Consider the following 10946-nt stretch of genomic DNA (forward strand, 5'->3'; position numbering starts at 1 on the left):
AGCATTCCCTAGGCAGCTTGGCTGCCTGGGGAATGCTGGGGACCGTAGGGCTTTTTTCTGTCTAAACAGGCATAGGATTGCCTGTTAACTTCTTTCTAGGCTGCCTACCTACTTCTGTTACCGTTAACTTCTTTCTAGGCTGCCTTTCAGGACAGGTGCCCTCCCAAAATCAGCGTATAATCAAGCAATTATACTATAAGCCAGACTTTCCCAAGCTGTGTTGGACTTCAACTTCCATCATCCCCAGCCACCATGTCCATTGCCTCTTCTGAAATGGCACCAGCTTTTATTTATTTATTTATTAAATTTCTTAATCGCCCATCTGGCCGGTCACCTGGCCACGCTAGGTGATGTACAATAAATAATACAACAGTTTAAAACAATAAAATTGCACATCAAAACATCGTATGATGTATACACAAGCCACACCAAAACAAAGAAAGTAGGAATTGATACAGAGGAATTGACTAAAGATATCTGGATTGGTTGACTCCAGTTTCTGAAAACCAAGTCCTATCCGGATCCATTGAAAGAGCTGATGGGTATGTTTAGCCTGGGGAAGAGAAGGATAAGGGGAGACATGGGAGCAGTGTTCAAATATCTGAAAGGCTGTCAGTCACACAGAAGATGGAGAAGTTCTCTGTTGCTCCAGAGAACAGGAGGAGAACCAACGAGTGGAAATTGCAGGGAAGAACATTTTGGCTAAACATTAGGAGAAACTACCTAATGGTGAGTGTTGTTGAGCAGTGGAACTCAGTGGTGGGCTCTCCTTCCCTTGGAAGTATTTAACCAGAGACTGGATGGCCATCTATCAGAGATGCTGTAGCTGTGTGATTGCTGCACTAATTGATTGATTTGTTAGTCTCCTGATAACAGGGGTGGGCAACTGGAGGCCCTAGGGCCGGAAGTGGCCAATGGCCTAAATTCATGCAACCCTCGGCCTGAATTCAAAAGCCTTGTGCAAGTGACCACTACAGACAACAGAGAGTCAGGTCATTTCTGATAAGAGTAGTCCTGTCTTTCTCCCAGCAGCTCATTGAGCAGGAAGGGGGGGGGATGGCAAAAAGAGAGAGAAAAGGGGGCAGCCCTCCTCACATTTGGCTCTGGCCTTGTGCGCGACTAGCATGCGGCCCCTGACAGACTATCCCTGAAGGAATGCGGCCCTCTGCAGAAAAAGTTTCCTGCTTCTGCCCTGTAACAACTGTTCCCAGGGCAATGTACACAAAATCACACAAATAAAATCCAAAATTTCATATATGTGTATGTGAATATATATTTGTGTGCATGTGAAGGAAGAACTTCAGGCTCGGGGGGGCCCCTCCCGGGGGCCAAATCCGGCCCTCCAGGGCTCCCCTAATAGCCACGCCCCTTTCCCCTAGCCCCATCCCCTTTCTCCCAACCACTGTTTTTTTGGTAGCTTCCCAGTTTTTGTGCAGTTTCCCCACCACCACCCCCCTCTTGTCAGAGGTCAAAACATCTCTCCTTGGGCTTAGTTACTATTGTAACTAGTGCTGTGCCGAACATTTTTCCCACATTTTTTCAACCATTCTCATTCAATTTGATAGAAAAGAAACTCAGAGGAGGAGAACTTTCGGAGAAATTCTCATGGGTTGGGTTCAGGGTTCTTGTGCTTACCTTACTTACAAGGTGGCTGAGGAGTGCACATGAGTGTCCTGTCTTTATTGTACAATAATCTCTGTGGCAGCCTGTAGCCTCCTCACCTTCCTGCATTTCAATTAAAGCCATCATTGAGAAGAAGATGTCATGAGGCAATTCCTCCTGTGGGGCTGTTTCAGTTCAGGAAGTGCAGGTGGCCTGGGAGGCTGCACAGCAGTGGAGAGATGCACAATATAGAAAGAGGAAAACACCCAGCACCTTTAGCCATCTCGCAATGATTAGGTAAGCCCAAAAATACCACCAAAAGACATTCAAAATTCTGCTTCGGAAAAGTGGAAGCCTCAACGTAGTTGATGCTGTTGCCACATGCAGGAGCAGTGCAATAAACCAAAAACCCTTAGGGAAAAAGAAAGAAGCTGTGCTACAGCCCCTGCAGATAGTGAGCCCTATCTGTGAGAAACAAATGGTTGGAGAATTTCTCCCCCCCTAGGAGAAATTGGGTGAAATTGTCTGCGCCCCGCCCCGCCATTTCTCTGCCCACAGACCGGCTGGAGAATTTTGAGAGGCCATTTGTGCACAGCTCTAATTGTAGCTTTTAGCCCACATTTTTCTGTATTTCGGCCCTACTCTTTTTGCCTTAGCCCTGCCCACTGCAGCCCCTGCGAGCTCCTCTGAAATTGAATTTTACGCCCTCGGGCTTAAAAACGGTTCCCCATCCCTGAGAGAGAGAGAGATTAAAAGGCAGCACAAAAATTAAACATTCGGTTTAAAACAAAGCCAAGGCTAAAATCCTAACAAGCAATGCATTGAAACAAGCAATGCATTAAAACTTGGTGCAGTAAACTCCAGTAAAATCCATGCAAACGTCCTTTGCAATACATGTTATTCCTTTTAGGCTCCCCGCCAAGACAGTTGCCGTGTTTTCTTTTGTTTAAAACTTTCGCGGGTGGATCTCAAGAGTTAAAGCCACAGAGCCCTCATTCTCAGAGAGGCCCAGAAATTTGAAAAGGAGGGGACCGTAAATACGGCCAAGTCCCTTCCTGCTCCAGTTCCTAGCTAAGCTTGTGGAGTGTAGCTATTGTTGCATGGCTTTGCTGCAGATCTGAGGTGGGGGTGAGTTTACAGGGCCTTGCAAGGGGTGAACAGCGGACAGATCTCCAGGGCAAGGAACAGGGGTAGGGAGGGGGGTTTCTAGAACTGGACCTTTCCCCGTAATGTTCGCATTCCTAGGTGAAAATTTGAGCTGGGATATTGGTTCGGGCTGTCATTTAAAAATACCCTCCCCCCCCCCAAATAAATAGAAAATTCTAAACAGCCCAACTCTGTATCATCTCAGTGTTGCACATCGAGTTAGGATCTCAAGGGGTCTCATCGCAGCCACGGAGCAATCATGAGAACGCCTCCTATTTCAAAGGTTGCTAATTGTTGTCTTTGTTTTTAAGCCAGCCAGGCTACAAGCTGATTTTTGTTTTTTTTGCCTGGGGGGTGGAGGGGGAGGCAGAGAAAGGTTCAGATTTCTTCCAGTTCATTGTTGTTGCTTCCTTTTTCCTCCCCACTCACAAGGGTAGGCATGGTTGGGCACCTGCCAAGGGCCCAACCCCAGCAGGGGCCCATGGACCAGAGCCCCTTGGACTTGCTCCTCCTCTTCAGCATGGCAACCTGCTTCTTCACCTGCCTCGTGCTCTGGCCTGGGCAAAGGTGGTGGTGAGAAGGAGGAGCAGGAGAGGGCATGGCCTACTTGCTTATCGGACAGGGAGGACAATGTCTCCACATGGTCCTGATGTCAAGGATAGGCCTGGTCGGGTACCGGTCAAGGGCCCACATCCCAGCAGGGGCCCACTGACAAGAGCCCCCTGGAGCTGGTCCTCCTCTTCACCATGGCAACCCGCTTCTTCACCTGCCTCTCGCTCTGGCCCAGACAACAGTGGCGATGGGAAGGAGGAACAGTAGATGCCACGGCCTTCTTGCTCCCTGGCTCTCTGCCTGCCAAGCAAGCAAGTGGGTGCCATGAGGAGGAAGAGAAGGGGGAACAAGAGCAGCTGTGACAATGGTGGTGAGAAGATGGACTCACTGAAGGATGGGGCCGTTGGAGGTGGCTTGCCAACGGGCCCTCTGAAACCTGGAGCTGGCACCAAAACAGTAAAGCCCGGTTTCCTTGTGCTGTGAGAAATGCTGCAATATAGGTCAGTTTTCCTTGCCGTTAATCTGGCAGTGTTAATCTGGGTGCACAAGATTTGCGCAAGATTTGAATTAATAAACACATTTTCTTGCTGCAAGCTGCTTTTGGGGGGCTTCTGCCCTGAAAGGCAGCCAATAAATATTTTAAATAATAATAGTAATAATTTAATCGTAGCAGCAAATATATCATTCCCTCTGTTTCCAGTGTTCAAACTGTGAGTGCCGTTGCTTATGTAGCCCAAATGGCATCACCTCCGCACAAGAAGGAGGTATTAACAGGCTTGGCGGGAACTCCAAGGTTTCCAGAGGTACATTAACAGCTTTAGAGGGGGAACCCTAACAGAAGAGAAAACCCTCACAAGCAGGCCAGTGAGGATGGAGTGTGCTCAGTGGTTATGGAATGCTGACTGACTTTTGGAAGGAATGGAACACTCCATACTGCAACATTTTGATGCAGTTCTCACTTGTACATCATTTATGCATGAGAATCCTGAGCTGCAATCCTATACACACTTGCCTGGGAGTAAGCTCCAGTGGGAAAAAATGGGACTTACTTCTGAGTAAAGATGCATAGCATTGTGCTGTTACTGTCCTGTGTTGGCACTTAGGCCTTGTGTTCCCTTTGGGGTTTAACTTCTGCCTGGACTGTATCACTTCAAGTTGCAGTGGTGGCTCAAAAGTGGTTAAGGGTACAATCCTATGCATGTTTAGACAGAAAAAAGTCCTACAACTCCCAGCATTTCCCAGCCACCTGGGAAATGCTGGGAATTGTAGGGCTTTTTTTCTGTCTAAACATGCATAGGATTGTGTCCTAAATGCACTGCCATAAATTAAAAGAACATAGAAAGCTGACATGGCTAGAAATCTTCCCATTGATTTGCTAACTTTCTATGTTCATGGATTTTGTTTTATTTGTAGTGGGGGTGGGTTGGAGGGGCATTCAATGATGTGAGCCCTGACTTGCAATCTGACATGGTACAGTCCAGACACAAATTGATTCAGAGAGTGACAAAAGCATTACAATATCTTTTCAAGCTCCCTCCCTCCCTCTGATCTTGAAATGTAAATACCTGGGAATTTTGCAAGCATCAGATAAAACCATTGGATCCTTTTTGTGTGTGTATTTTGTTTTTTAAATAGAAACTTGAGGGGAAGCATAAGTATATACTTTCCATACTAAACTTGGCTCCATCCAGAGTTGTGTGTATGAATTTGCTGTGGAGGGCAGAATTTAGCATCCAGAGCATCTCAGCTTTTCTTTCTTAAAACAAAACAAACACCACCCCACAAGTTGCTAGCCCTGATGACCACAGAGACAGGTTCAAACATGAGGTGATTTCTGACAGAATCTCAGAAGCAAGGGTGACTAGAATCAAAATAGAATCCCAACTATTTTTCATGTTGTATGTTCTTTGTCCTTCCTATTTGTGTCTCTTTTTCTCTCCAAGAAGGTGCTTCTCTCACAAATCTCTGATCATCACCTACATAACATTTTTTTAATCTACAACCCTCACTTCGATTTCTAAGAGAGCCGCATGGACTTTGCCCGAGGGGCCTTGTCTGTGTCAGGAGCTGAAGTAAAGGCACAAGGAAGATACTCCCCAAAAGCTTATTGTGGAGGAAAGAGTCGGAGGAGAGAGAGAGAGAGAGTGAAGCCTTGAACGTGAGGCCATTTCTAGACAAAATGGCTGCCGAGCAAGGGATTGTGGGAGATCCGGTTCCTTCGTTCCAAGCAGGTCTACAGTCTGGAGGGCAAATGATCAAGAGAGGCCTTCTAAGCCCCAAACCAGAGGAAGAATCAGAGAGAGGAAGAGAAACGTCTCCGCGCATCCCAGTTGGGAGTCCTGAGGAATTTCGGGAAAGAATGGCATCCCCACAGATCAAAGAGGAGGCGGATGAGGGTTTAGCGCAGCACTGGGAACCCCAGTGGCAAGATTTCCCAAAGGAGCTTCGATCTCTTCACACAGGATGGGGGAACCCGCAGATCACAGAACCCACCCTCTGGGGCCATACCGAAGCTTTACCAGCCCATTTCCAGGGAGTGGCTAACACCAGCCACCGGTCTAGAGGAGAGCGGGCAGCCCAGCTTCTGCCAGGCCTCAACAGAGATGTGCAAGGGACAGGCAGTGAGCGGTTGGCCAAAGATGAGGCTGGCTGTGGGAAAGTGGAGGAGGTGGTGATCCCGGGCGAGGAGACAGGCGGCGTGGAGATGCACCGCCAGCGCTTCCGGCGATTTTGCTACCTGGAGGCCGAGGGACCCCGGGAGGTCTGCAGCCGCCTCTGGTTCCTGTGCTGCCAGTGGCTGAAGCCGGAGAGGCACACCAAGGAGCAGATCCTGGAGCTGCTGATTCTGGAGCAGTTCCTGGCTGTTCTGCCACCGGAAGTCCAGAGCTGGGTGAAGGAGCGTGGGCCGGAGACCTGTGCCCAAGCAGTGGCCCTGGCTGAGGACTTCCTGCTGAGGCAGGAAGAGCCACTGGTGATGGACAGCGAGGCCTCTGAGCCTCTGGGAGGAGGAGACAGGAGCTCCGGGCCCTTGCTGCCTTTGCAGCATATGGAGAAAGTGGTGAGGGCTGCCGTTCTCCTGTTCCTCCCCATGCAAACCCTCTTGCTTTATTGCCATCTTTCCCCGTAGAAAAGTAGTAATTTCTCCTCCTCCTTTTAATTTTTTTTTTAAGAGCAAACACAATTCCCGAAGTGGGAAAATCTTAATGCAGTTTCTCAGTTCGACGCATCTTTTGCTTTTCCAATCACACTTTGGAGAGAGTGATCCTGTGGTTCCTGAGAGAGCGTCCCAGGGGCTGTAGGATGGCTCGTAAAACCCCTCCGAGGTAAGAGACAGTGCTCCAACTTCGGAAGGGGGGTGTGTCAGAGATCTGGCCTCAGAACCTTGCCCCTCACAGCTGGTGCGGGGAGGGAAAAGCGACCTCAGAGCCTCAGGAAAGGGGGTGTTCTGGTGGGTGGGGAGGGGAGGAAACTGGAGAGGCCAGGATACGAGTTATCCTGAGCCACCTCCAACCTTCTTCTCTCCCCCTCCAAAGCTCCCTCACTAGATGGGCTGAAAAGCCCATCTAGCGAAAATAGTGGAGATCGGTGGATGGGGTGGCTTCAGCCCAGCATAGGACACTCAGAAGCCTCCAACAATATCACTTTCTAAACCTGCCAGCGATCTGCAGGAGAGTTGCTTTTGAGGGCACCATTAGCCACAGAGGTCTATTTGTTGGGGATGCATGTAAGAGCTTTTTCCTGCATTGCCCCAAACCATGGAATGCGTTCCCTGAAGAACTACGATCGGCCCCCACTCTTTTGCCTTTAGAAAGGGCTGAAAGACAGATCTTTTCAATTTAGCCTTTTCAGATGTGTCGTTTCAGTGTTTTTACTGTTTTTAACATTCTTGTTTTCTGTTTTAAGGTTTGATAGTTTAAAATTGTTGTCCTGATGGCTTTTTAGCAGATAAAGTGGGATAGAAATATTAATAATAAATAAATAAAATAGCATAATTCTGAAGGAATTTCCCTTACAGTCCTTTTGTTCTACCTTGTTATTTAAAGGATTAAAGAGATAGGATGACCTTTCCTAAAGCTTGGTTAAAAGTGCGATCCTATGCATGTTTAGACAGAAAAAGTGGCCTACGACTCCCAGCATGTTGGGCATCGTAGGCCTTTATTTCTGTCTAAATGTGCATAGGATTGCACAATAAATCTGATGCCTTTTGCTGTGTGACAAGGAAGGTAGCCCAGTATTTGTCTGCTCTAACTGTCAGTGCCTCTCTATGAGATTTTCTCAGCTGTTCTACCCAGGATCCTTTTAACTTGAGCTTCCAGGGATCGAACCTGGGACCTTCTGCCTGCATGTACTCCCCGAGCTATGGCTCACCCGCCCCACCCAATGCTTTTATTCTCTGCTTCTTCTGTTGTGTTGTTTCAGGTGTCTGGACTCTTAGCAGAGGTGGGCCTGTACTCCTCCAAAACAAAGGGAACTACATTGAGTGCCTTCAAAAAGGACAAGCAGGAGGGTGACAGAGATACCCCTTCCTTGGGTAAGCCTTCGCTGTGCCAGTAAAACAAAAATAAGAACATAACTAGAGCCTTGCTAGATGGCAACTTTAATTCTGCTCTGCCCCTTCTCACTTTTCTCTTTTCACCTCTGTCTTACGGCTCTGCACAGGAGCCAAGCACAGTGCAAAACGAAGTATTGCTTACGCTTGTCTGCTTATGCAATGGGATGTATCATGCTGAGCTTCATAAGAACACAAGGAGGGCTGTGCTGGATCAGCCCAAAGGCCAGTCTAGTCCAGCATTCTGTTCCCACACTGGCCAACCAGATGCCCCCAGTAGGAAGCAAAAAGCCCTCCCACTCATGTTCCCAGCAACTAGTGTACAGAGGCATACTGGAGGCAATATATCTTGCAGGAATTTGTCTAGTCCCTTTGTAAAGCCATCTAAGGGCACAATCCCATTGGGATGCCCGTCAGCCTCCGAACTCGGAGGCTGATGGCCATCCAGTACAGAGCAGGAGGAACGGCGGAGGCGATCTTTGCTTTCGTGTTCCTCCCATTCTGCATTTTTGCTAGACAGGCTTTTTTGCCTGTCTAGCTGAGGTCTTGGGGAGGGGGAGGGAAGGAGGCTGGGGAGGCCAGAGGATGCTTTGTAAGCTGGCCTCCCCAGTCCCTCCCCCCCTCCCCCGTCCCTGCCTATGGAACACTCCCTTTACCTCCTCTCTGAGGTCGCTTTTGCGGTTCTCTCCACACTGGCGGTGAGGGGACAGGGAGCTCGGACCCCTGGATCTGAGGTCAGAGTGCTGTCTCCGACCTTGGATCCAGGAACCCAAACTATGCTATGGCCTCCCCAGATGCTGTCTAAGGGCCATGGGATTGCTCTCCCCATTGGTGGTGATCACTACATCTTGTAGTAGTGAATTCTGCCATTTAACTCTGCGCTGTATGAAGAAGGACTTCCTTTTATCAGTCCTGAACCACCAATCAGCTTCATGGGGTGACCCCTTTGGGTTCTAGAATTACGAGGGAGGAAAAACCCCTCTCTGTCCATCACTTTTTCTACACCACGCATAACTGTACACACTTCTATCATGTCCCCCACCCCTTACTCGCCTTTTTTTCCTAAGCTAAAACACCTCAAACATGTTATGCATTCATTCAAAGCATTTTCATCCCACCCTTTAGCCAAAGAGGCTCCCGAAGTGTCTTAGAAAGATCAGAAATAAGACGGTTCCTGCCTACAAGCTTACAGTCTAAAATACACGAGACAAAAGGAAAGGGGATTGGGATTGGGACAAAAGGAAAGGGGATTGGGGATTGGGATTGGGGACTGGGATTTCCTTGACAAGGAAAAAAGCAAATTTCGGTGTTAAATTCTTAACCTTTCCTGATCAGGGGGGAAATGGGGATCTAGCCCCTTGATCATTTTGATTGCCCTTTCCTTTGGCGGCTCTACAATACCCTTTTCGAGGTGTGGCAACCAGAACTGTGCGCAGTGTTCGATCAGAATCAGCTAGAATTCAGCAGCAGCCCAGCCGTTAAAGTACCGATTGTCTTTTTATTCCTGCAGATAAAGCGCACGGGAGGGAGAACGCGGCAGTTCTGCAGCTGGAGACTTCTCAGAAAGAGGAGCCTTTGGAAGATGGCGGGGCAGACTTTGGGAGCTGCCCCGACGTTGCTGAAGGCGAACAAACTCCCCCTCCAGGCCTGAAGCCTCACAAATGCTCCGAGTGCGGGAAGCGGTTCCATCAGATCTCCCACCTCAACCGGCACCTGAGGATCCACACCGGGGAGAAGCCATACAAATGCCTGGACTGCGGGAAGAGCTTCACCCAGGGCTCCTGCCTGCTCGGCCACCAGAGGATTCACACAGGCGAGAAAGCCTATTCGTGCTCCTACTGCGACAAGAGCTTCATCTGGAGCTCTGGCCTGCACCAGCACGAAAAGATCCACCTGGGTGAGAAGCCGTACAAGTGCTTGGAGTGTGGGAAGAGCTTCCACCGCAGCTCGGCCCTCACCGACCACGTGCGGTCCCACACGGGGGAGAAGCCGTACACCTGCTCCGACTGCGGGAAAGGCTTTAGCCAGCACTCGAACCTCATCGTGCACCGGAGGGTCCACACGGGGGAGAAGCCCTACACCTGCTCCGTCTGTGGGAAAAGCTTCACCCGCACGGCGTTGCTGATGGCGCACCTGAGGATCCACACCGGGGAGAAGCCCTACAAATGCCTGGTCTGCGAGAGGAGCTTCCGGGAGAGGCCCGCACTTACGAAGCATAAGAAAATCCACATGAGGGAGAATTTGTAGTCTCTGGGGACTTTTCAGGAAAGCCTCAGTCTCAGCTCCCCGTTTATACATCCAGTTGGCTCCCTGCCTACCATCAAGTTTACACTTATAAGTAGTGGTCACTTGCAGACTGAGCTCACTCCACCCCGCCATAGGCCAAAACTGATGTGATGGCATGGTCGGGTGATTGGTCGGGTGGTGGTGTATTGGTCTGCGGTAGTACTTTGGCAAGAGCACAGCTCTGTTGAAGGGAAGGGAGAGGCTAGTGTGGGTTGCAGGGGCAGGGGCAGGGAGGTTAGTGGAGTGGCATCACAAGGGTGACGAGGCCTGTGGGCACAGGCAAGGATGCTTTTGCGGGATTTTGTGGGGGGTGAGGGAGCGAAAGGAGGAGTGAGGTCAACCTGTTGCAGCATGGAAGCGGAATTTCACATAACTGGTTTTAATTAATCAGCCACATCTTTAATTACAGGTCTCATTTAGAAAGTTTTGATAGAAAGTGGTACCTAGGAAACTCTAGTGCTGAAGAGGCTAGCCTCCCACCACTGGAAACTCCCATGCTGAAGGGGCTAGTCTCCCACCATTGGAAATGCCAGTGCCGAAGAGGCTAGCGTCATGCCATTGGACATTAGCCCATCTCCCGTGTTTTCCATAGAGGTGGTGGGCCCTTGTGGGGAATGCTTTCCTACTCGTTTCATTTACAATTCTATCCCAATTGATCTCTGACATCTGTATGGCACACAGTTTTTGCTACAGAGATCACTGTAGTTTATCAACCCTTGCTTCAGCAACCAAAATGATATCTGAGGCTGCAATCCTATACCTGCTTAGCCAGGACTAAGCCCCATTGGACTTACTTCTGAGTAGACATGTA

At 49.3% G+C, this 10946-nt stretch overlaps 1 protein-coding gene across 1 annotated transcript; it reads left to right on the forward strand.

The window, feature by feature from the left end:
• The first annotated feature begins 4918 nt into the window (after positions 1 to 4918).
• Positions 4919 to 10298, forward strand: LOC146356024 (uncharacterized). The gene is made up of 3 exons (XM_084831671.1): positions 4919 to 6358; positions 7720 to 7831; positions 9360 to 10298. Exons 1-3 carry the CDS (start codon positions 5480 to 5482, stop codon positions 10094 to 10096), a joined length of 1728 nt encoding a protein of 575 aa, XP_084687797.1. The 5' UTR covers positions 4919 to 5479; the 3' UTR covers positions 10097 to 10298.
• Positions 10299 to 10946: the final 648 nt, after the last annotated feature.

The sequence above is a fragment of the Heloderma suspectum genome, chromosome 2, assembly GCF_057233095.1.
Source record: "Heloderma suspectum isolate Gila_16-S chromosome 2, 16-S_ref, whole genome shotgun sequence".
Taxonomy (NCBI): Eukaryota; Metazoa; Chordata; class Lepidosauria; order Squamata; family Helodermatidae; genus Heloderma; species Heloderma suspectum.